The sequence below is a fragment of the Heterodontus francisci genome, chromosome 32 (assembly GCF_036365525.1).
Source record: "Heterodontus francisci isolate sHetFra1 chromosome 32, sHetFra1.hap1, whole genome shotgun sequence".
NCBI classification, from domain to species: domain Eukaryota; kingdom Metazoa; phylum Chordata; class Chondrichthyes; order Heterodontiformes; family Heterodontidae; genus Heterodontus; species Heterodontus francisci.
Window position 1 is genome coordinate 14127564 of NC_090402.1, and position 25518 is coordinate 14153081.

General features: G+C 40.8%; 1 protein-coding gene across 2 annotated transcripts in view; it reads right to left on the reverse strand.

The window, feature by feature from the left end:
• Window positions 1-2318: 2318 nt before the first annotated feature.
• The window catches only part of gpr107 (G protein-coupled receptor 107), a 115318-nt gene continuing 92118 nt past the window's right edge, over window positions 2319-25518 (reverse strand). The window contains exon 18 of one of the 2 annotated variants that reach the window (XM_068012281.1): window positions 2319-2678. In XM_068012281.1, the coding sequence (XP_067868382.1) occupies window positions 2648-2678 (31 nt within the window). In that variant the 3' untranslated portion in view covers window positions 2319-2647. Of the gene's footprint in view, window positions 2679-6061; window positions 15608-25518 lie in introns of those variants that run through there. The other variant, XM_068012280.1, reaches the window with a different exon arrangement.

Consider the following 25518-nt stretch of genomic DNA (forward strand, 5'->3'; position numbering starts at 1 on the left):
TTCTTTCCAAGGCAAGTAGCTCCATTCACAATTTATTTCCTTTCAATTGAAAGCGGTGCTTTTCCATCTCATTGCAGTAGCGATTACAGCAAAAGACTCCACGTTCTGGCACTGAATGCATTATCAGGTTATTACGAAGGAACAGGTTTAAATGTCCACACATTAATTCAGCTGACATATGCATTGTGTTTCCTAAAGATAATGTGTGGGAATTAATTGCAAGGTTAGTCAATGAGACTATAATAAAGTAATCCACAGCGTCCTTGCAAAATTGCACCAAGATGTTCTGATGTCATAAATGTGACCTTAGGACAGAATGTTGTTCCTCTGCATTAATAATAAATTGACTTCCTCCTCTCCTAAAAGCACTGACACTTACTGAGAAACAGTTCACAGTGGTTGACTGCCCTCTGAAATGGCATAGCAAGGCACTTAGTTGTACCACCAAGCTTTGATGAAAATGTCACTGAGAGAGAGTACCTTCACCACAAGCACTGTAGTGGTTCAAGAGGCTGCTCATCATCTTCTCGATGACAATTAGGGATGGGCAATAAATGCTGGCTGTGCCACTGAAGACCATGTCCTGTGACTGATTTTATATATATATATATATATATATATATACAAAGCTCCTTTTTGTCCCAGCAAGTCAGTCTCCCATCCCAGATCAGTTTCTCAGACAGGTGTGTGTGTGTAGAAAGCAAAAAAAGATATATAAAACCAGGTGTTGGGAGAATAGGCTTAACAGGGGGACACACATTGGGTATAGATTACAGTGGAAACCAAGAATTCACAATGTTGGTCTTTCTCCTACAAATTACTCACTGCATTATTGAAGAATTATTGTACAGAATTATACATTTACCACCTGCTAAAGGAATAAAACTATCAGCTCATAGATATGCGTATTACGAAGAAGACAAAATGCAATCCAGAAACTGTTTATATAGTACAGTCTGTATTCATGAAATCAATAATTTCTCTCCACAACTATAGGCTCTGACAATTTTCACATGTATTATAAATGTACACCCCATTAAATAGTGAATAATGGATGCTGTGAAGGATGTTTTAAGGCTGCAATTCAACTGATGGAATTGCATGGGACCAATAACCAGGAGAGCTTAGCTCATGGTCTATTACAATAATAACAACTTGCTTTCATATTTAAGGCAGTAAAACATCCCAAGGTACTTTACAGCAGCGTAATCAGGCAAAATCGGTATTGAACCAAAGGAAAGCTTAGTCAAAGAGTTAAGTTTTAAGGTGCATCTTAAAGGAAGAGACAGAAGTGAAGAGATTTAAGGAGGGGATTCTGAGCTTAGGGCTTAGATGGCAGGGAGAAGGAAAAGGGGGATGTACGAGGTGAGAGTTGGAGGAATGCAGAGTTGTCAGGGGGGATAAGAGTCGGGCTGAAGGAAATTACAAAAATAGCAAGGAACAAGACCATTTGAACACGAAGAAGATGGGCATTTTAAAATCATGCCCTGGGTCAACCTATGCTGGCTCATGGTCAATTCCCCACATTTCCTTGGCTCTCCATTTTCAATTAAAAACTTCTAGAAGTGTGCTTACTGATACTCTGCCCCTCAAACAACTCCTGGGCTCATCTGCCCTCCACTCCTGTCTCCAAATCTGGACATCAGTTCGTTGGTGCTCCAAACTGACTCCCCCTTATTAATAAGTCAAGTTTCTCCCACTGCAGGACCTTTAACTTTGGACCCTCACTGTCTCTTCCTTACTCACGATTTACAATCAGGACACATCTATCACAATCGTTGCATTGCCTATGTAACCTAAGTTTCCATGTGTCAATTTGCATGCACATCTTGGCTGCTGTTCTGGACCTGAGCCCATTACTTGTTTCTCTCTTTTTCTTTTTAACCCCTCTTAGGCCATTCTCATCTGTCTCCTTGCCTTACATTTCGACTCCTCCCTCACTCTGGGTACTTTGCCTCTGCAAATACATACCCCAATCCTTCACTACTCCTATACATTGTTACTCATTCCCTCTTGAACAGGCCCACATTTCCCTCTGCGTGTCTCTCAGCATTCTCCAGAAGGTCCATTGAGGCACCCCTTGCCGCCTACTTGCAAGCAGCAACCCAAGTGCCCAATCCTACACGCTCACTGACCTTCCAACACAACATAATACTTGCCCCGCAGATCCCACCCTCAACTCCAACAAATACAAGGTGCTCATGAACTTCTTTGTCATTATGATTGAGACTATCTATTCATCTTCCTTGGCTGCATTCTTCCCCTCCCCACCATGCCAAGCTTCTCCCATTTTCCCACCCTCCTCTAGCCCTGAACTTGTATTGTTTTCTAGTTTTTCTCATTTGTCCCCTCATGCTTCCTCCAAGCTCATCTTGTCCATGAGACCCATTTCCTGCTCCCTCAATCCTATTCTCATTAAACTGCTTCCCTATCTGTCCCCCATGCTTACTGAGATTGTAAATGGTTTCCTTTCCTCAGGTACTGTTCCCGCTCCATTTCAGATGAAGTACATCATTTGAAATCCACAACAGAATCAGTTATAAGTCTTGACCTATTTACCCTACTTTCTATAATACATATACTCTTTCAACTGTAAAGATTTTCTCGGCCTTTCCCAGGTTCTTGTTCGTTGTGGAACTCTTGAGCATCATTGAAGACGATTACACCGAAGCTGTTCTCTGCAAGGATTAGACAGGAGAGCATGACATAAGATTGAGAAAAAAAGACTCCATCATTTAAAATACAAAATTGGGATTCATCCTTATGCTGCTGATCTTCCAGAGTGATAGGTGGCTGTATTCATTAAGAAGTCTGGCCTAGATGTCAATGATTACAATATCCAATTGGGTGCCTATTTCAATGTATTAAGCCGAATAGCCAAGATTTAGGAACCAGTTTTCACAGGCAATGCAGATTTGATGCTTATATGAGCTGTTGGACTATGGAATGCTTTGCCAGAGGGATTAGTTGAGGCAGAGACCATTACATTGCTTAATTGGATAAATGCTTGAAGCAATGTGAGATACAGGCTGAGGGAAAAGAATGGGGCAGTGGGTTAGTTTTGGCTTGTTTTGGTGGACAGTCTGCATAGATTTGATAGGCCTTCTTTTGTGCTATAAACTTCTACAATTCCAGAGTATGGTTATTGAATAAGAAATGAGAAATGACAAGTTTAAGAGGATTGGGAAAGATCACAAACAAAGAAATTGGTATGTAGGTCAGACGCACAACAGACTGGATGCAAATTCTTGTGTTTCTAACAATATGCTGTAATCCCAAACTCAAAATAACCTTTCCCCTTCCTGTCATTTCCTCAGTACGACCTTTCCATTTTACATTCGAACTATCCTTTCAAACCTCTTGGTGGTCTTTAGTTTAATGCTATGGTGAAATCTGTGGGGAAATGGATTTAGAGTATGCCAAATTGATTTCACACAGGACCTTACTGTTGAGAGTCAGAGAGTGCAATCCCATTGATCCCATCAGTTTGGGCTAGGTTTGAACCCAGGTTTTGGGGGTGAAAGTATAATGGATCAGACTGTGCTATCTAGTTCCACTTTTGTTTCATGTGTGCTTCTCGTCTCCATATTTCAGTTGTGACCTTTCTCCAGTGACGTGACTCAGCTGGTCAGAGACCACTCTACGTACATTTGCAGGACATCTGGACTCAGTGTGTTATCTTTTCTTTCCCCTAGAATTATTGTTCTATTTGACCTTGAGAGGAAAAAGCTATTGCACAATGAATAACCTCAGATTTAATTGAAAGATTGCAGACAATACAAAAGCAAATGGGAACAGTTTTTGTTGCATTGACCTTTTATTGTAGAAATGCACAAATTATTGATTGATTCACTTCCCCATGTCATCAGATTTTAAACAGCTTATAAACTCAAGCATCACTTAGAATTGCAGCCTTTGTTGACAGTCACCCTGGGCAGCCTTTAATTTAGTGATGGATGTCGGTGTTTATTTAAAGCTCATGGGAGTAAGCCAAGGTAGAGAATCTGAAAATTAAACACCGTCAAGATGGAGCACCATGTACTCAAAAGATGCATCAAGGAGGATTCTACTCAGTCAGGTGTTATCAGCAGACAACAGTCATCTGCTTTGGTCATGTGTCAAGCCAATGAGCTTACACAAAACAGAGGAGGGAACATTAAATTTAGGTCAAGACCATTAAAAGGGAATACAACTCCACCCTCCTTTGCATGAGAACAGATTAAACCTGAGGGTTGCAGCAAAGTGAAAAAACAAGGACACCGGACATGGATTGGGTTATGTGTGCCTATCTTCTCATATGAGCTCCAATCTTTGCAGTTTATTGTAATCTGATCCACAGGTGCACATAAACAGGCTGTCCAACCCATAATAATTGTTGCCCTGGCTATCTCTATCCAAAATACCAGTAAGCTAGGGTTCATAACTCAAGAGTAAAAACAGAAAATGCTGGAAATACTCAGCAGGTCAGGCAACATCTGTGGAGAGAGAAACAGAGTTAATGTTGCAGTCGATGACCTTACATAACAAGATCAGTTCACCCCCACTCCCTACATTTTCACAGGGAAGGAGCAAGAAGAACAGCAGCTCACTGATGGGGTGAAGACTTTCTTGTAGTGGTCCCTGTGATTTATGCACCTATTGTAAGAAAGAAATGCTATGATTTACCTCCACCAGTAAGATATCTGTTTATTAGTCACAATGATATGGAGGTGCATTATGTAAGGTGCTGTGAAGTCCTGAAGAATGCTTTCATATGTAAGCTAATGAAACCCAGATTTACCTTGCCATCACCACCCTTGACCTCACAACTGTCACAGTGCAGTGTGATTGCTTATTCAACATGAAGTCGCGGATAAACCAGTATTTTCTGCAGTTCAATGTCAGTAATGCAACGCCATCCTGTTTGGCCCTACCAGACTCTGCACCTTCACTCTATTCCCAATTTCATCCTTCTTCCTGGATGCCCACTAAAACTGAAACCAATAGCACACAACTTCACTGTCATAGAGTTATACAGCACAGAAACAGGCCCTTCGGCCCACCATGTCCATGCTGGCCATCAAGAACCTTTCTATTCTAATCCCATTTTCCAGCACTTGGCCCGCAGCCTTGTATGTTATGGCGTTTCAAGTGCTCATCTAAATACTTCTTAAATGTTTTGAGGGTTCCTACCTCTACCACCCCTTCAGGCAGTGTCCTGCTAGACTGAGCTCAGCTTCAAACCCAACATCATGAAGACCACCTACTTCCAGCCCCGAAATATCACTGGTCCCTATTCCAATTTCACCCCCACTGCCACTGAAAGCTTGAATCATGTCTTTGCCACATCTCAACTCAACTTTATCTATAATCTCACTGGAATATTCCTCCACATCCTTGCTTCTAGTTATCTCCTCCAGCTTTGAAACCCAGCTCTTTGAACTCTGGTCCACTGTGTTCCTTTCTCCCGGCTTCCCATCCCAACCTCTACCACCAATGGCAGAGCTTTTGCCATCTTCCACCTACTTCAAGCACTGCCACCATGCCTCACCCTCCCATCTTCAAAAGCCCCCTGAAAACCTATTCCTGCAAATTTTCCTTCACTCAGCTCTCTTAATTCCTGTTCAAGCCCAAATCCAAACTGAAATGCCCAAGATGTTTTGCAACATTAAAAGTGCAAGCTCTTGGATACTATTCCAGGAGTAGCAACAACGCCACAAAACTTTACCCAAATTGCCAGTTTTTGTGTTTGACCATGGAGACTTTACAACTGGGTCTAAAACCTGCCCTCGGCCACATTCAAACACTTGTAGAAGCAGTATCTAGATAGCAATCAGGAGCAGAAATCCTGTTTGTTTTACATTCTCAATAGCTCAGGAGTGCTGAGGCCAATTGTACTCTCCTCGACTGCCACGCTGACTGAGATCAGCGAACGCAGCACAGACTGGTCTATATGACACTGCATTTACTCATTCAGCCACCAGAGGAGCTCCTTGCCTTTAAGTTTGAGTGCAACGTCCACAGCTTAAGTTTCTTTTTAAAGGACTTGCTTACAAAAAATGCAACACAATAATTTCCAAAAGTTGTCAAATCATTCACATTTATTAGCACAACCTAGAAATACAGATCACTCCAAGGACTTTTCATAGACTTTTCTATTTTCTGTCAAATCAGATTTAGAAGTTAAAAACACTCATGATTATTGGAATCCCTTACAAACACCAATCCATTAGGTCAAGCCAGTTGATTTCAAAACACCAAGTGACTGCTTATCCTCATAGAAAAAGATAGCAAGTGTTATATACATATACCCCAATCTGCACACTGATTCAAAGGTCTACAAGTGTCCTTATTGCATTATTTTTGAAACTGACAGTATAGGAGGCCCAGAACTGTGGACAAGCAAATATGCTACCTTTCTACATGCTCCAGAAGAACAAAAAAGCACTATTCCATAAGTGGAATTTCACTAACATGCCACATTAATCCTGAGTGAGCAGCATGTTCACAGTATTAAATATATGCAATGCATTTGTTTATTCTGCTGCAAAGAGGCCAGCAGATTACCTGTCTCTGGATCTCTGATTTAGTTGTTGTTCTACACACCATAAAATTGTGCATCAGTGTGGCCTGGGGAAGTGGGTGATCTGTCTCAGACTCATCCACTGCTCCCCTATGAGGAATCTCTCACTGTTTACCCTAGATGATCCATGCTGACATCACGGAATACTGACATGGGAAACCAGGAGCTTTGGAATTGCAGTCGCTGAGCAAGCAATTTGCCCCATCGATCCCAACTTGGCCAACATTTTTAACAGTCTTTAAAAATCCAATCTGTGGAGAGTTAAACTTATAAGATGTCTGGCAGTCAAATGATCAAAATCAAACCAAAAAGTAAATAAGCCACAGTTCGAACATGACCCACATAGTGATGGCACGGGGATATTTCTGCAAGTCAGTTACCTTTGATCACCTGAAGGTTCATTTCAGTGAGGCAACTGCTCAGTTCCTGTGTTAGATGACTGTGTGTCTACCTCTTGCGTGTGGGGGCTGGATTTCTACTGGGCCTCGAAATGAACAAGGTGGTGGACAAGCAGCAACTCAAAAAACAAGCTCAAATTCTGCTGGTGCACCAAGGATCTAAACCATTTTACCTGAATTATTCCAAGTTTTCATTAACATGCATTTACTTTGCCTTCATTATCTGAATCATAATCATGTTGGCGTTGGGAATCTCCGAGCAGTGGCCTAGTAGTTCCCAAAAGAGGGAATGGCAAAGCCATCCACAGGCCACTCACACATTTGCCTAGCATCTGGTTCAGAGTAGCATCAGAGGAATTCAAGTGTGTTACCAATCTGCCCTCTTAGCCCCAAGTCAGTCTTTTTCAAGGGAGGAGAAGGTAACTTGATAACATATCCACACATTTTGTTGGTTACAGTTCTCACTGCCTGTAAATTAATAAGCATCTCCATAACCTCAGTTTAAAAAAGGCTTGTGTACAGACATATTCTAGCATCAGCTTAACTTGTAGAAACAGATATTTACATGAAAAATTGTATTGCTGATAGCTGTACGTATTTACATCATTAACAACAAATCCCATGGGTGTACAGTTAAGCAGGGCCCTGGAGCTCTGTAATTGTCACTATATATTTGTTCTACAAGCATTCTCCCTTCACTTGGTCTGAACTTAAAAGGTGCTGAAAGGTAAAAAGAATTCTCCAGTGATTACAGATTTTCACGTGTTTGAAATGCTTCAGTTAAAAATCTGAAAAATGAAGCACCATTCTCTCCCCTTTTCATATATATCCTCCTCTAGGCATTTTAAAATTTACTTTCCTCTAGGCTTTCAGGCCAAATCTGCTTCACAAATAGTCCTCCTCAACCCGAGACATCCTATTCCAACACCTTAGTCACCCTGTGGGTTTTCCTGCTGTCTCTCTGGAGAAATGTCTGTAATCCCTCCCATTGAGTAGCTGGATAAAACTGGGAGGTCAGCAAGTAGGCAAATCCATCAGTGGAAAACCGCAACTCTGTTATTTGGAACTGGTGCAGATTTGCTGCTTATTTTATGAATCCACAGATTGTTCCGGATAGTGACACAGCACCATATGTGGGGAAGTGAGATTTGACCTTGCTTGTGATGTCAATAGAAGAATCAGCATTTCTGAAATAGAACTGGGGATGATAATTGATCCATTTGCTTAAATTTGAAATGCCATTTGTTTTGATTCCATGGCAGAAGGGGAAAGTTTTAATAAGGTGTTTGGGACATACTAACCACTTTTCTTCTTAAGGAATGTTTTCAAAAGGGGGATGTTGTTGTCAACAGAATTAGTTGTCATCTTTACAAAAACTAGATTTACCTTTTACCACATTTGGAAAAACTTTCTTTCTCCTTAAAAATATTTCATGTTATACAGCCAGGCCTGGTCTTGATCCACATTCCAAAATATGCACTCAGGAATGAACTGCAGTCTTTGGTGAAACACCAGTAAGACTGCAGATCAGCATTATAGCATCCCAGATTTTCAAATAGACCTTGGATCCCCTTTGTAACCAAATCTGAGTTTTGAATAAAATTCACAATGGCCAAGCCACCTACTGCCGAGGTAGAAACCAAGATTGAGATTACCTACAAGCAGCAAACTAAAAAAATTCAACAAAATTATGTTGAGACTTTTCAAACCAACAACAGCAAGAGGAGACTGGGCAGCAATGGGCGCGATATTGACAGTGTTTAGGTAAGTGCAGGAGAGAGGAGTTCTGCTCAGTGCCTGGAGAAATTCACACCTTGTTTAAGTGAGAATGGCATTTGTGCTTCATTTCACTTCTCATCTTCACATGTGGAGGAAGTAGGAGACTTCATACGAAGTGACATAAACTCTTAATTATAAACCAACAGGAGATCAGCGGGAGCAGGAAGGCAGTGGATTGCCTACAGCACTTACACCAATTTACTGAATATTTCACTCTGGCTGCTTCAAATAGGAAATGCAAATTGGACAGGGTAATGAAAGCAATCTATGCAGCTCTACAAATTCAATACTGCCCCCTCGTTTCTGATTTGCTCTATGTGACACAATGTGGACTCAGGTGAAAAGGGATTAAGGTATAGGTTACTTGTGCATTTCTAATACTTCTGCCAAAACATAGTGCTGCACCCACACAATATTGAACAGCATTCCCATGTTGATGAGCATCACCTTTTGCTTCAAACACTCATCTTCCCCTCACCTATGGTCCTCAGCAGACCAGCTGCTCCATGTTTCTGGACCTTGATTAGGAGGCAATCAGCTCTGTGATGGTGCAGCAGCTGCAATTCAGTCACTGCTCAGGACTGAGGCTCTGTGTAATAGGTTACTGAATATTTGTGTGTGATGGGATTTTCACAAGGTTCTCAAAGGGTATCAGCATGAAGTTACACTGCACTACAGCATTCAAACACCAACAGAGATTTCTACTGGCACAATTAACAATAATTAATTACAATCAAGCCCATCTATTAGAGCTCCTGAACAGCCTTCTGTATTCCATGATATATGGATAGTCCTTTTAAACAGAATGCTCTGAGTATCAACAGCGTTAATATGCTGCTAGGTTTCTTTGAAATAGGTTTCTTAAGAAAATATCTATAGTTCATTGAGTCAAGAGGTTGACTTACATCATGAAGGAAAGGTTAAACAAGTAACATATTTCATATTCCTGATCATTTTCTTTTCAATCCATTAGTGTTTTCAATGCAGAAACCCACCGTCTCTTGCAACTTTCCTCTGACCACCTACAGATCTGGCATTAATTAACACTCTACATTCACAACTCTACATCAACTGATCAAACTTCCTCACTGCTCATACATACTTTATTCCCTTTTGTTATCCTGCTCTATTAAACTTCAACATCACTGAGTCTTTCCACCTCTTACCACACTTGTTTTCCTTGCTCCAAATCCTGCTGTGCTCAAATTTAAGTGGCACTATGAATCATCTTAGATTCAGGATTTTCAAACTGAGTGTCCATCCAGATTTCTGTATCAAAATTCTCTGTGGTTCAATACTAGAATCATGGAATCAACATACAGAAAAGAAAAACTGGTACAACACTGATGTTTTACACACAATTTTCCCTCTCCTCCTCATGTGTGCCTAGATGTTGAGTGTTGCCACAACCACAGTGAAATACAATCAATCATGCTTTTAATATATTTTGTAAATGTAGGATTGTATTTATTTTATATGAGGGATATCTCATGTCAGAATATCAATACTGAATCAAACTTTCTAATACTGTCAGGCAATCTAGTTTGGATATCTTCAATCATTTCTACAGCACCGAGCTGGAATACTGTGTACTAGATGGTTGGGACAAACAACTAAATCAATCTCAATACCAATCACAATCCTAAAAAATAATTATTCAACATCACCGAAGTAGCACCTGACAAGTAGAGCCCTCTCTCCAAACTGTCAGCATGAATCCTCATTCAAGACCCTGTTCACAATATATCAGCTTACTCTGGTTGCCCTTTGCAACATACAAGAGTTCTGATTTAAAGTTGTTACAGTGCAATGTCAGGGTTTGGAACAAATCAAGTTTGTAACATCAAAAAGTAGAAAATTAGAAATCCTACTTGTTGCCAACTTGAAAACTTACCAAGGTGCTGAAAATTCAGTCTCATTAGAATCACACAATCCCATCAGGTTTAACAAGAGATCTAGCAGAAATTCTGAGGCTGTAAAAATTATCCTTTACAACCAGTTATCAATGATTATGTTCAGCGAATTGCCAGGGAGACCACTAAAACATCAGTTCTTGAGATTTTTTTCTACAGAATAATGTGCAAGGAAAAAGGAGCACCAGTTTTTGCCACAAAATCTGCAGTAGATTCATCAATCATCTACCTTGCTTATTGTAAAACAATGACTAAGCACTAAAGATATAGTAGGAAATAATTTCTTACATGGTCATCACTTTTTCCTGGTTTGTAAGGTTCAAATGCTTGACTTCGACTCATGTGATGACTGTGAGAACCTACCATCCACTTCAGATTCATTTTTTTCTTGTTGTTAATTAAAGTTCTTCTCGCCAAACTTTAATCAATGAAAAATGATTAAATGCACACAAGAACACAACAGAGAACAACGGCAGTAACACATTAATCTTGAGGCTCAGAGTGCCACTGCAATTTCTGACAGTTTGAACCATTTCATTTATCACCATCTTGTAATGCACTCTGATGACAACTGACTAACCCACTTTTCCTTTTGGGGTGGGTTCAGAGGACACAAACTGCGAGTATGAAGCAAATGATTTTGTGAAGTTGGCCAAATCCTTGATGGGTGCTACGTTATTACCATCTGATCAAAGGTAGTTCTTTAAAAAAACTTAAATATTCTTGAAAAAAAGTCTGCAGTCATCTGAGGAGTTGATTCTCTCTCCATGATAGCTACTACTAAACAGGAACAAGCCAGGCAACACTGGTAATTTTTCTGAACAAGTTATATTTTCATAATAGTGATGAATATGGGCATTCACCATGGACCGCATTTATAAGTTTGTTCCTCTCAATTTTCTCACATGCTTTTCCAAAGCTTCTGGCTTATGCTGGCATACGGTTTCATAGGGATCAGCTACCCTCCTATACCCTGATCAAGTTACCTTATACATGTGTCAGCTTGAGTCAGTTTTGACATTCAGGAAACTCTCAGCCAATAATGATCTTAGCTTTACCCAGTGCCAACACACATTCCTGCAAAAGGAGGAACATTGGCTGATTTTTCATCACTTTGCATTGGAGTGCTTGGGCCAATTATAGATAGATCCCTAACTTAGATCAGCAAACGCAGCACTGATTGGGGAGTTGAACCTGGGCTTAGTGCGACTTTGGGTGATGCTTTAACCTGCTATTTTCCAGGGAGCTTATGTAAGGTACAGTATAAAATTACTATTTATTTTTAAAAATCAGATGGTCAACAGAATCTTCTACAAACCAATAGAAAGAAGAAACTAGTGTAGTGCTTTATCCCTGTCTCTGAGAAACTTCTCAAAGTTATTAATTCATGATAAATGCAGTAAATTATGTAGGCGAACATATGGAAGAAATTAAGCTAAGATGTCAAAATTAGAGAAACCTTCATCAAAAGGTGATGGAGCATTACAGCACATTTAGAACTCAACGAAGAATGATTAGAGCACTGTGGAATTAAATATTAACAGTAAGATTTACACGATGCTACCAACCCCTGAAATGTACAATTAGAGTAACCTGTCATCAACGCACTACAAGTATACTTACAAGTGGACACGGCTGCAATGCAGCAATTATTTGTTTGAGCACATTATTGAATATCAGGCAAAGGGTCCAACAACTCATTAGCTCTGTGTTAGCAGCTTTTCATTTCATTTTCATTCCACCTCTTCTGAAGGTCTCGACTCATGCTGTGATAAAGCTCTATAGGTACCTATCGCCTTCCAGTAACTTTCCTAGGCGGTCAATCTTCACATGAGCATGGACAGTAACTAATAACCAACAATGGGTGGGAGAGGCTATGCACCCAGTATCCCTGGCTGAGAATTAATCTGAAGGTACACACTCACAAACCCAAACACATTTTGCAGCAGAAGCCTCAGCTGCTTTGTCCCCCTCCCTAACTTGGGACATTTGAAATCAACTGTAGCGCTTACAATGCACCAGCTGAAATCAATTAATTCAGCATTGATTGGGATTGAAGCTCTCAAATTCATGAAAGTCATCAAAGTCATGGATAAGCACTCACTATCTGTTCTCGTATGAAGATTGCCCACTTGGTTCAGTTCCACAATAGGCAGTGTGCTTACTCATTGTACCATAGAGATCCCAATTTTGGTTTTAGAAACCATTTTCTTCCTGCATGCATCAATCTCCAACTTCTCAAAGGAATCCATCAATTTGCTCCATTGAACTAATCCAACACTAGCATAAAATGAGATGCAGATTCTTTTGTGGAATATATATCATCATGCTTAGTATGGGTCCGGTTCAGTTTAGTTTAATTCACACCCTCACTAAATCCAGTTCTAATGGAAAGGACAGCCAAATCAGCACACAGTGCTCACACAGTGTGTTACAGTAACCCACTAACATCCTACACTAACTTATCATACTTAAAAGCCACACAACCACACACACAAACAATTCAGGACTCAACAATCACACACACAAAGAGTTCAAAACAGAGTATCTGCTGCCCCCTTTCCCTAACAGACCCTTTAAGACCCTTCTCTAGTCATGCTTTCCCCGATCTAAGATGACACAAAATGGGAACATTATTTCTAACTTTAAAATATTACAAGACAACTGAAAAACAAGTCTTGCAAAATGGCTGCCTGTTATTTCATTGGCACATTGTGCAGTGATCAGTGAATGAGAGGGTGCAGTAAGATTCTTTTGGGATGGGTGAAGGTGGGGGAGGGGGGGGTGTGGTGGGAGCTATTTTGGAGAACATACAATTAAGCAGGAATTATTAAGTGTAAAATCTCTTGGGGAGTGGTGGGACATATCTAAACAACTCAAAACATGCCTGCCATAGAAACATAATCTGTAAGAGTGCTGTACCTAAAATCCACATCGAGACACGTTTAGAGGCTCAATACGTCACTGTACCAACATGCTGCAGCAAAGAGTGATAGTAAGCAGTGTCGTGTCTGGTTCCCCCGCCAGAGGAAATAAGTTTCTGATATCAGCTGCATCATCCAGGGATGCACCAGACAAAGGATAAACTGGTGCAACCTCAAAGGGGAAGGAGAGGTGGGGAGCAGGGCAGACCAAATCATAGGGGGACTGCCACTGCTATGCACTATCAAGAAGGATGCCAGCAAGTGGTCTGACCAACTTTTAAGTCTCCAGGAAAAAGGCTAAAACTACACAGAAAAAAAAGGGGAAATAAAACATAAAAAGGACAACACAGTAATTGGTTTGTAAAGTAACAATTCACTTCCATCCTCCGAGTTTGCAGCTTGTAACATATGGATTGCGCCTTGTACATTAGCCTTTCTAATGTAATGAGCCGGCACTGCTCTACGCAGCACATTTCTGACAACTCAGCCTCACGATGTTACTCCTACACATTACTTAGCAATCCAAGAGCTGCACAGATACACCAACATAGCAGCCAAGTAGAAGCTGAAGAGTAGAGGATCTGAGTCACAAACTGCAATAAATTCTGACTGATTTTAAATTCAATTTTCAGAAGAAAATAATGTAAAATTTCACTTTAAAAACGTTGATGAGTTTAGACCATCTACTTTTACGTTTTATTCTGGAGAATGACTCATTTACTTAACTCATTCACTGCTGTCTACTCTGCACAGTTGGAAATATTAGTTTCAACAGTAGTACTGGATTTTCTAATAAATTTTCTCTTCGCCTGAAGGTGTCCATTTGTACTGGGGACGAAGTTTCACATGCTGGTTGCCTCTGGTACTTTGCACAAGTGGCCATTCCTCACCTGAAATCCACATCTGTACACACTTTACATTAGGAGTCATTGGACAGCAATGAGGTGTGGAAACCCTGGATGATTTTTTCCCCCCCCCCACCCTTCGACCCCAGCCCAGGGCTGCTGAGGCCAAGTGTCAGATCAACAACTGCTGGCCTACCTGAGATTAGCTAAGTTCAGACCAAGGATCAAACTTTGGACATTCTTGGTGTGTTTGGCTCAATCACACACCAGACAGAGCATATAGACACTAGGGAGCCTATCAACTACATCCTCAATCCAGAAACTGTGAGTGACAATTTGTATCATTAGTTGTGAATCAGTTAATATTTCTAGTTTTGAAATTACAATGTACCACTTGGTAGAGCACAAAAATTGAACAAAAGTATCGTTTCTGCTCAATGATTCTTGGCCACACAATCCCTTCTTTTACCTGGGAAGACAGGCAATTTCAAGTTGGATTCTTGTCCCTCAGGTTTGATTTCTGTTAAGTGTGTTTCATCTGAGTCGCACTTCCTCCTGCAGACGATGACCTGCTTTGTTACTGTAACCCATTTTGTACATTAAGTCTGGATCAGAAAAATTCAATTGATCACAAGCTCAATTCAGGAAATTAAAAGTTATGCAGCCTGGAGCTTGTATTTTTGGCCATAGAATTATGACAGAGACTTGCCTTCAGCCTTAAACTGTATATAGGCTTATATAAATAGACAGAACTAGTACCAGCTCTCTGTGAACCAGAGGAAAGTTTCGACCCAAAGTAATTTGCATAAATAAAGATAAAAGCCTCATAAGCTGGGAATTGCCTTTAGGGTTGTTTGAGCTAAACTGGTTTACAGGGTGGGTATGAGCAGTTCTGGCACCAAACGGAGTTCTGTGCACCAGACAATTGGAAAACTGCAAATATTTTGCAGGAAAATGTTATCTCTCTTAACAAAATACTGAGATTCATTTGGTGCAGAAGCACTTCTTTGAGCCCTGAATCAAGTGTTTTCTGTGCATATTCCATACAGAACGAAGAAGGGAGGATGCTCAAGTTATATTCGTATCTCTGTCAGTGGCCCATCATGCCACTCTGTCCTGCTCTGCAGGGCCGTTCGACGTTTGGTTAACTTTTTTCACTCCTTCCATCATTCCAGTTGCAGTCATCCTGCAAACAAAAAAAAACACATGCAACTTCTGTACCATTAGAGATTCAAAGAAAACATCAAATAATAGTGGGTAATAAAAACAGAAAATGCTGGAAATACTTGTTTTCAGATGAAAGGTCCCAGACCCGAAACGTTAATTCTGCTTCTCTTTCCACAGATGCTGCCAGACCTGCTGAGTATTTCCAGCATTTTCTGTTTTTATTTCAGAGTTCCAGCATCCGCAATATTTTGCTTTTATTAAAACAATGGGTATTGCCCTCTAGGTTAGGAGTAGCCCTCGGATACTTCACCAAGTGGTCATTCAGCACGTGTCAGCTCTCTAAACTACATGACCATAGGGGTACTGCAGCCAAGACTGATCATAAGTCCTCATCTGACACTCACAAATGTGTACTTTCTAGCTGGGGACACTAGAAAGCATTCATGAGTGAGAACCCTGAGTGATATACCCCTTCATAGACCACAGGCTCTGAGGCATTCCAGTCACTAGTCTGGCTGAGATCCCAACTCATTTGGCACTCTTCCTGTAGAATGTCTCAGGCACTTCACGAGGAGGAGAGGTGAATGCCAAGCGCAAGTGAACTCAGCACTGACCATCGATTCAAAATGGGATATTCCTAGTCTTGTGGCTCAGTACCACACCAAAATGTCACTGAGCCTCTTGGAAGGGAACCCTACACATTGCCTATTTTCTCTCTATTTGTCTGTTCAGGTGTCCTCACAATTGCTTTGTATCATCATTTTGTGCCTCCCCCCCAGCCTCCACCAACCCACTCCCTTCAATCTGAAAGGTGGGACTTTTAAAGCCTTGAAATTCTATGTCCCAGCCTTTGAAATCCACTTCAAGCAGACCTGCAGTGTCCATGAACAGCAAGTTCTCTTTTCAGTGAGTGGGCAGGAACAAACGAGAAACTCTCATACCTCCACTCTCGTCTCTTAACCCCTCCCCAAGATGGGATTCTCTTCAATTTGCCATCATGGCTGTAGGTCCCTGAAACTCACTTTGAAATCAGCCCATTGCAAATATCTGTTACTAATCTAAGTACTACAATCTGTGCAGGTTGTGTCCTTGACTCCCTGACCACCTTTTAGAATATCCACTTCAGAACTGAAATAAGCCAGTCTTAAGGTTGTGGAAATAGTACTATTCAAAAATTATCTTGAGAGGGGGAAAATAAATCCCCAAAACTACAGAACACAAGGAAAATGTACGAATATATAAAACCTATACAGTCTGAAGAAAACAGCTAGCTATCTGGATGCAATGTAGAATCATTACTGCAGTGCTCACATTGATTGCTCAATAAAGTGCTGGTTAGTTCATGAAAATGCAGTATTTTAGACCAACAACAGACAGATTCCAGTACACAGGATGAATATCTAATACAAATTGCTCAATCAGACCAATTGGACGAACAACGGCACACAGTGATACTTTTTACTGTTCATACTGCTAGCATAAATCATGGGGTCGACAATATAAGTTGAAAGCATTTATGTAAAGCGCAGGGAATCAGCATCCAAAGGGCTAATTCAAGTGGCCTTCTACAGTCTTGTTTCAGGTATGCCATGAAACAAAACTCTTCCGCTCAAGCAGAACTGCAGCATTGTGAGGAGAGAGAAGTAAAGCTGCAGGTCTACAGTGCACACGTGTAGTTTATAGACAAAGGTTCATCCGCCAAAAGCAAGTCCCAGTTGTCCTTTATAACACAAATGCTGCTGCATCTTAACAAACATCAGCTCAGCGAAGATGAAAATGATTAAAGAGAGCTGCATTTCGGGGACTTTTTTAAAATACATGAATGTTATGATTTCTCTGCCTCTTGATCCTTCATATGCTATCCTATAGCACAGAGCTAGGAAGTACTTGAAAGCAGTCCAGTGTAGCTGTCTCTTCTCTGTATGTGGGGAAGGGTTCGGTGGAAGAGTAAAGGTACAACATTTCATACCAGTATTTTGGTGGCATAGAGCTTTGTGTGACTCCTAAAATAGCCCTCCTAAGGAACCCCTTTAGCAAACCTCAACAATTTCATCAAGGCAAAATCTGGTGTGCTGACTGCTGCCATTTCAAAATCTTCTCAATCTGCTTATTTCAAAAAGAAAACCGACTTGCATTTTAATAGTGTCTTTCATGACCTGAGCGCTTTACAGCCAACAAAGTACTGAAGCACAGTCACTGTTTCAATGTAGGAAACGCAGAAGCCAATTTGCACACAGCAAGATCCCACAAACAGGGATGTTGATTGAGGGAGAAATACAGGCCAGGATGCTGAGGATAACTCGCCTGCTCTTCTTCAAAATAGTGCTATCGGATCTTTTACATCCACCTGAGAGGGCAGACGGTGCTCGGTTTAACCTCTCATCCGAAACACAATTAACTCCGACAGCGCTGCACTGGAGTGTCAGCTTGGATTTTGTGCTCTCATGTCTAGCGTGGAGCTTGGATCACAACCTTCTGATTCAGAGGGGAAAGTGCTACCCACTAGGCTGTAACTAACACTACCATAATCTACTAAATTTCTCAATTTATTTTTATATAGCATTCCTTCCTGTTGAATATCTTAGGCATTTGACAAGGAGGAAAGGTGAACCCTAAGCAGGAGGTGAACTCAGCATTGACAATGATTCAACTTGGAATGTTTCTAGTCATGTGGCTCAGTATCAGAACACACTGTCATTGAGACCCTTGGAAGTGAGCCCGATACACTGCATGTTTTTTCATTTAGAAGTGCTCTCTATTTTACAGTTTGGGTGTCCCTACCTGTTCAGTTAGGTAATCCTGTGTGGCCCAGAGAAACCAACACTAAATTGATATGGACAAACCGTTTAACTCTTGTTCATGCTTCATTATTTTCATCACTGTTGTGTCATCAGTTAATAAATTTATAGTTTGAGCTTGAATTTTCCATGAATTCAGGTTTTAAAAACATCAGATAAAATAAGTTGCAAGCAAATCTGTGCTTTTTTAAAGGTCTAACACAAAAAAGCTCAGAATCAGAAAACTTCCGAGTTTCATTAAGCTTCAATGTGTCAGTGATAAGCAGAAATCAGTGAGATAGGGTGACATTTATTTGCAATGGGAAGGGAAATTCTGCATGTCATCAGTCATCCTATGGCGAGGGACTTTTAAACTGAGTTCAACCCAAGTCGTCAAATTTTGGAGATTATTGGGTTTCATCAGATTGAACCAAAACACTTCTTTTTGCATAGAAATACTTGGACATCATTCCAGCTGAAAGAGATCTAAACATTACTGATTGCAAGGTCAAACTGGTAAACCCAATTTGTTGCACCCATCAACCTTAAGGGATGCTTAATCAATTGGGGCGGTACAGTGGCGCAGTGGTTAGCACCGCAGCCTCACAGCTCCAGCGACCCGGGTTCAATTGCAGGTACTGCCTGTGTGGAGTTTGCAAGTTCTCCCTGTGTCTGCGTGGGTTTCCTCCGGGTGCTCCGGTTTCCTCCCACATGCCAAAGACTTGCAGGTTGATAGGTTAATTGGCCATTATAAATTGCCCCTAGTATAGGTAGGTGGTAGGGAAATATAGGGACAGGTGGGGATGTGGTAGGAATATGGGATTAGTGTAGGATTAGTATAAATGGGTGGTTGATGGTCGGCACAGACTCAGTGGGCCGAAGGGCCTGTTTCAGTGCTGTATCTCTCTCAAAAAAAAAATGGAAGTTTACGATATAGACTTGGGGTCACTGGATCGAGGCTGCCTTTTCACTTAGGACCCAAGATGGCCAAAGTGTTGCAAATTCCATAACCTTAATCTAGACTGATTTCAAACTTAGGTGCGAAGTCATAGGTAGTGTTCTAAATTCCTACACCAGGTCATTCTTCAGCATAAGACCTAATCTTTGTTTGGCCTTGACTCTCAGATTGCAGAGGTGGAAGAACAGAGTCACAAAACGGCCCTTTTAAATAGCAAATTAATTATAACTTCAGTCTTACGACCGGTAAACTTAAACAATGACCCATAATGGCATTGGGATGATAGTATGTGTGACCCATTTACTGGCATCAACTGTTGATCATAATTACATAAGCCTATAGTTACTTTATCATAGTTGATAATCCTTCAGTATGCACACTATTGTATATCAATAACATGTAGTACATTGGTTATTAACTTCTGTCACAACAATGCTTTCAGTAAAACTAAAACCAACCCATGAACTACACAGTATGCGTCACAAAAATGAACCACTCTGGAAATGCTACATTATGTTAGGATTTAAGTAAAAGTTTAGGAACAGTCAAGCTTCACTTTTTTTTTTAGGTGGCTCAGCTCTGCTGAGTTTGTAGTTTTGTGCTCACTTCCGAGGTATTTATTATTTACTGCAATATTCTTTTGTGAAGACACTGAGACATAGAAAATGGTTCCCTACGTTGAAAGCTAAACTTTGTACTTGACAGTTTACGCCAAGCTCCTGCTGATTCCCTCACTGTGTCTGAGAGCCTTAGTGATTTGTACAGATGCTGTGCACACACTACTGTGGCTCTGCTCTCAGGATTGTTCTGGCTCAGTAGACAGCCTGGAGTTGGTTTTTGATACTGGTATAAGTAAAAAGCAGCAGTGATTCACAGTTCAGAAGTAAGAGCTGCTCCTTAATTTTTTTTTAAAAAGCTACACATCTTGACGAAAACCACAAATCCTTAGTTATCTGATAGCAAGAGAGAAAAGTAAGCCACTCACTTCAAATACCAACATGCTGTGTAATTTGTTTAGGCCCCATAACAGACTAATCAATAAGGTGAGAGAATGCGGAGATAGGGGACAAGTGGCAGAATGGTTGCTTCAGGACAGGAAGCAGAAAGTTTGAGCAAAGAGCAGTTATTCAAAGTGGCAGAAGTTAAGATGTGGTGTTCCACAAGGATCAGTGTTGGTACCACTGCTGTTTACAATTTACATTAATGATTTGGACATTGGAATCAAAAACACAATTTCTAAATTTGTGGATGACACCAAATTTCTTTTTTTGGGGGGAAGATAGTCAATACTGAGGAGGACTGCAACAAATTACAGGTGGACATTAATAAACTTGTAGAATGAGCAAATAATTGGCAAATGAAGTTCAACACAGATAAATGTGAGATACTACATTTTGGTATGGAGAACAGAGAGGCCACTTACTACTTGGGAGGTGTGAGTCTAGGCAGTGTAGAGGAACAAAGGGATCTTGGATTATAAATAACTAATCACTAAAAGTTACGCCACAGGTTAGCAAGGCCTTAAAAAAAAAACAAGCACTAGGGTTTATTTCTTGGGGGATAGAATTGAAAAGTAGGGAAGTTATGCTGAACCTATATCGAACTTTGGTTAGACCACACGGAATACTGCCTGCAGTTCCGGTTGCCATATTGTAAAAAAGGATTCAGAGGCACTGTAGAGGTGCAGAGAAGATTTATAAGGATGACACCAGAAATGCGTGTGTATTCATATCAGGAAAGGATGAACAGGCTGGATCTCTTTTCTCTTGGAAAAAAAAAGGCTGAATGGTGACCTAATAGAGGCCTTTAATATTATGAAGGGTTTTGATAGAGTGGATACAAAGAGAATTTGTGGAGAAAAGCATAACTAGAGGGCATCAATATAAAGGTAGTCACCAAGAAATCCAATAGGGAATTCAGAAGAAACTTCTTTACCCAAAGTGTGATGAGAATGTGGAATGCGTTATCACAGGGCGCGGTTGAAGTGAATTGCATAGATGCATTTAAGGGGGAGCTAGATAAACATATGGAGAAGGGAATAAAGGGTCACGCTGATAGTGTTAGTTGAGGAAAAATGGGAGGAGGCTCGAGTGGAGCATAAATGCTGGCATGGACTGGTTGGACCAAACGGCCTGTTTCTGTTCTGTAATTGTATGTAAAATTGCTCATAGCGGATGCTGAAAAATATTTTAATTGGCTATGTTTTCTCTCAGTAGTTCAAATTTCTAATGTCCTAAATAAGGATTTAAATAAAATAAAAACATTCAAAAATATGTTACAATAACATGATTACATTTCTTATTGTCTTTTAATGCTCTTAAAGTTTATAAGTTTTAATAAAGTGTTAATCATTTTGAAAAAAGATACAAATTTCAAAAGCTTTTTTGTGTTAAAATTTAGATCAAGTTTTTTTTTAGAAAAACAGCTGTGTGTGCTGTGAGTGAGAGGGGAGACTGTTTCAACTGCACACCTGGTGTAGCTTTTACTGTGTTTTATAAATTTTAGAAGCTGGAGAGCGAGTCAGTCATTCTTCAGGTGAATGTCAATAGTTCACAAAAACACCAGCTGCAGCACCACCATATAATTACAGCATAGGACATGTACATAGCCAGTTCCCCTTATAAATACAACTGAAATATAAAAATGACTTCCAAACAGGAAATTAATTGTATCTGTGCATCCTGGTCTATTGAGCCCCTTATCTGTATCCTCAACCTGTGCAACCAGGAGAGATCAACCACTGCATTATTTTTAACAGAGGAACATATGCAGTTTTTTTGCATCATATAACTTAGTGCACAACATATTACTCTGTTGCTGAAAGGGAGCTGCTAAGTTTTTAAAGCCCACAATGCCCAATTATATGGATACATCTGGAGGTCAATTAGAGGCTAATTGTTCCAAGACAGATCCATTGGTTATTTAAGTGTAAGTCTGATGTTGGAGAAGTTTCTCAGTAGGTCTTAGACCCCAGCTCCTTCCTTAGGTCAGGAGAAACCAGAAATAAATAAATGCAACTCAGAAGTTTGCAAGTGTGATGTGACACTTTAAGTGTGGCAGGCATGTCTCAAAACTTTTATATGTAAAGCTGTAGCATATGAAGATGACCATTTATGGTTAACGATACTGGGAAAAGTGGGGACAAGAAAAGATTAAAACAGAAAATGCACAACAGTTTAATCAACAGCTGAAAGAATAACAGAGGTTAATATTTCAGGTACAGCTCTAAAGAAAGATGTTAACCTCTGCTAACTAATCTATTTGACCATTTATTCCTTTTATTCAATTTCAAAATAGCATTGAGAGGGTGCTGCATTGTTGGAGGTGTCATCATTTGGACGAAATGGGTCCAGTCCTCCTAAGCAAGCAGACATTAATGATTCCAGGCTACCACTTGCAAAAGAGCAGGGAGTTCTATTGTACTGGCCAACATTCTTCCCTCAACCAACAGCACCAAAAGCAGAATAACTGTTTTTCATCTCACTGTTCATTACATGATCTTAATGTGCATAAAATTGCTGCTGCATTCACCTACATGGCAGCTGTGAGTGCTTTTGAAAGTTCACTGTATATGAAGCACTTAGGGATATCCTGAGAGATGTGAAAATGCACCACATCAATAAATTAATGAGATGAAATTTTATTTCAGAATTTCATATCTTTCTTTTGATTATGCTTCATAAAGTGCTACGGTCATCTTGCACTGAAACACTGAATGAGCTTTATATAGGCGTGCCCTACAAATCACAGTAACCTGTGGTACAAGAACTGTCAACAGTCACTTCACAGCAATCAGATTTAGGACTTGCAAGCTCTTTCACAGACTGTAGCTCAGACTATTTCTGGCAGTCAATGGGCAGAAAATGAGGTCCAGCTAGTATCATCATGCAATTTTCCTTATAGGCACATCCCCTATAAATGAAAGAACAGGCAAAAAAACTCAGCTCAATTTAGTCATGTTGGACATCACTGTTTCCTCCACCACTATTACACGGGCTGGATAATACCAACTAGATAAAGCTCGATCTAAAGCAAACAGGGTACTAAGTTGTAGTCACAGAACAATTCATTACAAAACATGCCATTAAAAGACTTGGGTTTGGCTTCATTTTGAATTTGGTGTCCTGTTTTAGTCCCATTACTCAGTGGGGGATATTGAAGCTTTGGAAATGGTGCAAAGGAGGGTCACAAGATTACAGAATCACAGGATTGTTCACAGCACAGGAGGCCATTCAGCCCATTGTGTTTGTGCCGACTTTCCGAAAGAGCAGTTTACCGGGTGCCATACCCCTGCCTTCTCCCTGTCGCCCTGCACATTCTTCCTTTTCAGTCCAGTGTGTGCAGGAGGGTTTTCTGACACAGTATGTGGACAGGCCAACCAGGGGCGATGCCACATTGGATTTGGTACTGGGTAATGAACCCGGCCAGGTGTTTGATTTAGATGTAAGTGAGCACTTTGGCGATAGTGATCACAATTCGGTTAGGTTTACCTTAGCGATGGGCAGGGACAGGTATATACCGCAGGGCAAGAATTATAGCTGGGGGAAAGGAAATTATGACGCGATTAGGCAAGATTTAGGATGTGTAGGATGGGGAAGGAAACTGCAGGGGATGGGCACAAACGAAATGTGGAGCTTATTCAAGGAGCAGCTAATGCGTGTCCTTGATAAGTATGTACCTGTCAGGCAGGGAGGAAGTTGTCGAGCAAGGGAGCCGTGGTTTACTCAAGAAGTTGAAGCGCTTGTCAAGAGGAAGAGGGCGGCTTATGTTAGGATGAGACGTGAAGGCTCAGTTAGGGCGCTTGAGAGTTACAAGCTAGCCAGGAAGGATCTAAAGGGAGGGCTAAGAAGAGCAAGGAGAGGACACGAGAAGTCATTGGCGGATAGGATCAAAGAAAACCCTAAGGCTTTCTATAGGTATATCAGGAATAAACGAATGATAAGAGTTAGAACAGGGCCAATCAAGGATAGTAGTGGGAAGTTGTGTGCGGAATCAGAGGAGATAGGGGAAGCGTTAAATGAATATTTTTCGTCAGTATTTACAGTAGAGAAAGAAAATGTTGCCGAGGAGATTACTGAGATACAGCCTACTAGGCTAGATGGGATTGAGATTCACAAGGAGGAGGTGTTAGCAATTTTGGAAAGAGTGAAAATAGATAAGTCCCCTGGGCCAGATGGGATTTATCCTAGGATTCTCTGGGAAGCCAGGGAGGAGATTGCAGAGCCGTTGTTGTTGATCTTTAAGTCGTCATTGTCGACAGGAGTAGTGCCGGAGGACTGGAGGATAGCAAATGTTGTCCCCTTGTTCAAGAAGGGGAGTAGAGACAGCCCTAGTAATTATAGACCTGTGAGCCTTACTTCGGTTGTGGGTAAAATGTTGGAAAAGGTTATAAGAGACAGGATTTATAATCATCTTGAAAAGAATAAGTTCATTTGCGATAGTCAGCACGGTTTTGTGAAAGGTAGGTCGTGCCTCACAAACCTTATTGAGTTTTTCGAGAAGGTGACCAAACAGGTGGATGAGGGTAAAGCCGTGGATGTGGTGTATATGGATTTCAGTAAGGCGTTTGATAAGGTTCCCCACGGTAGGCTATTGCAGAAAATACGCAAGTATGGGGTTGAAGGTGATTTAGAGCTTTGGATCAGAAATTGGCTAGCTGAAAGAAGACAGAGGGTGGTGGTTGATGGCAAATGTTCATCCTGGAGTTTAGTTACTAGTGGTGTACCGCAAGGTTCTGTTTTGGGGCCACTGCTGTTTGTCATTTTTATAAACGACCTGGATGAGGGTGTAGAAGGGTGGGTTAGTAAATTTGCGGATGACACGAAGGTCGGTGGAGTTGTGGATAGTGTCGAAGGGTGTTGTAGGGTACAGAGGGACATAGATAGGCTGCAGAGCTGGGCTGAGGGATGGCAAATGGAGTTTAATGCGGAGAAGTGTAAGGTGATTCACTTTGGAAGGAGTAACAGCAATGCAGAGTACTGGGCTAATGGGAAGATTCTTGGTAGTGTAGATGAGCAGAGAGATCTTGGTATCCAGGTACATAAATCCCTGAAAGTTGCTACCCAGGTTAATAGGGCTGTTAAGAAGGCATATGGTGTGTTAGCCTTTATTAGTAGGGGGATCGAGTTTCAGAGCCACGGGGTCATGATGCAGCTGTACAAAACTCTGGTGAGGCCGCACCTGGAGTATTGCGTG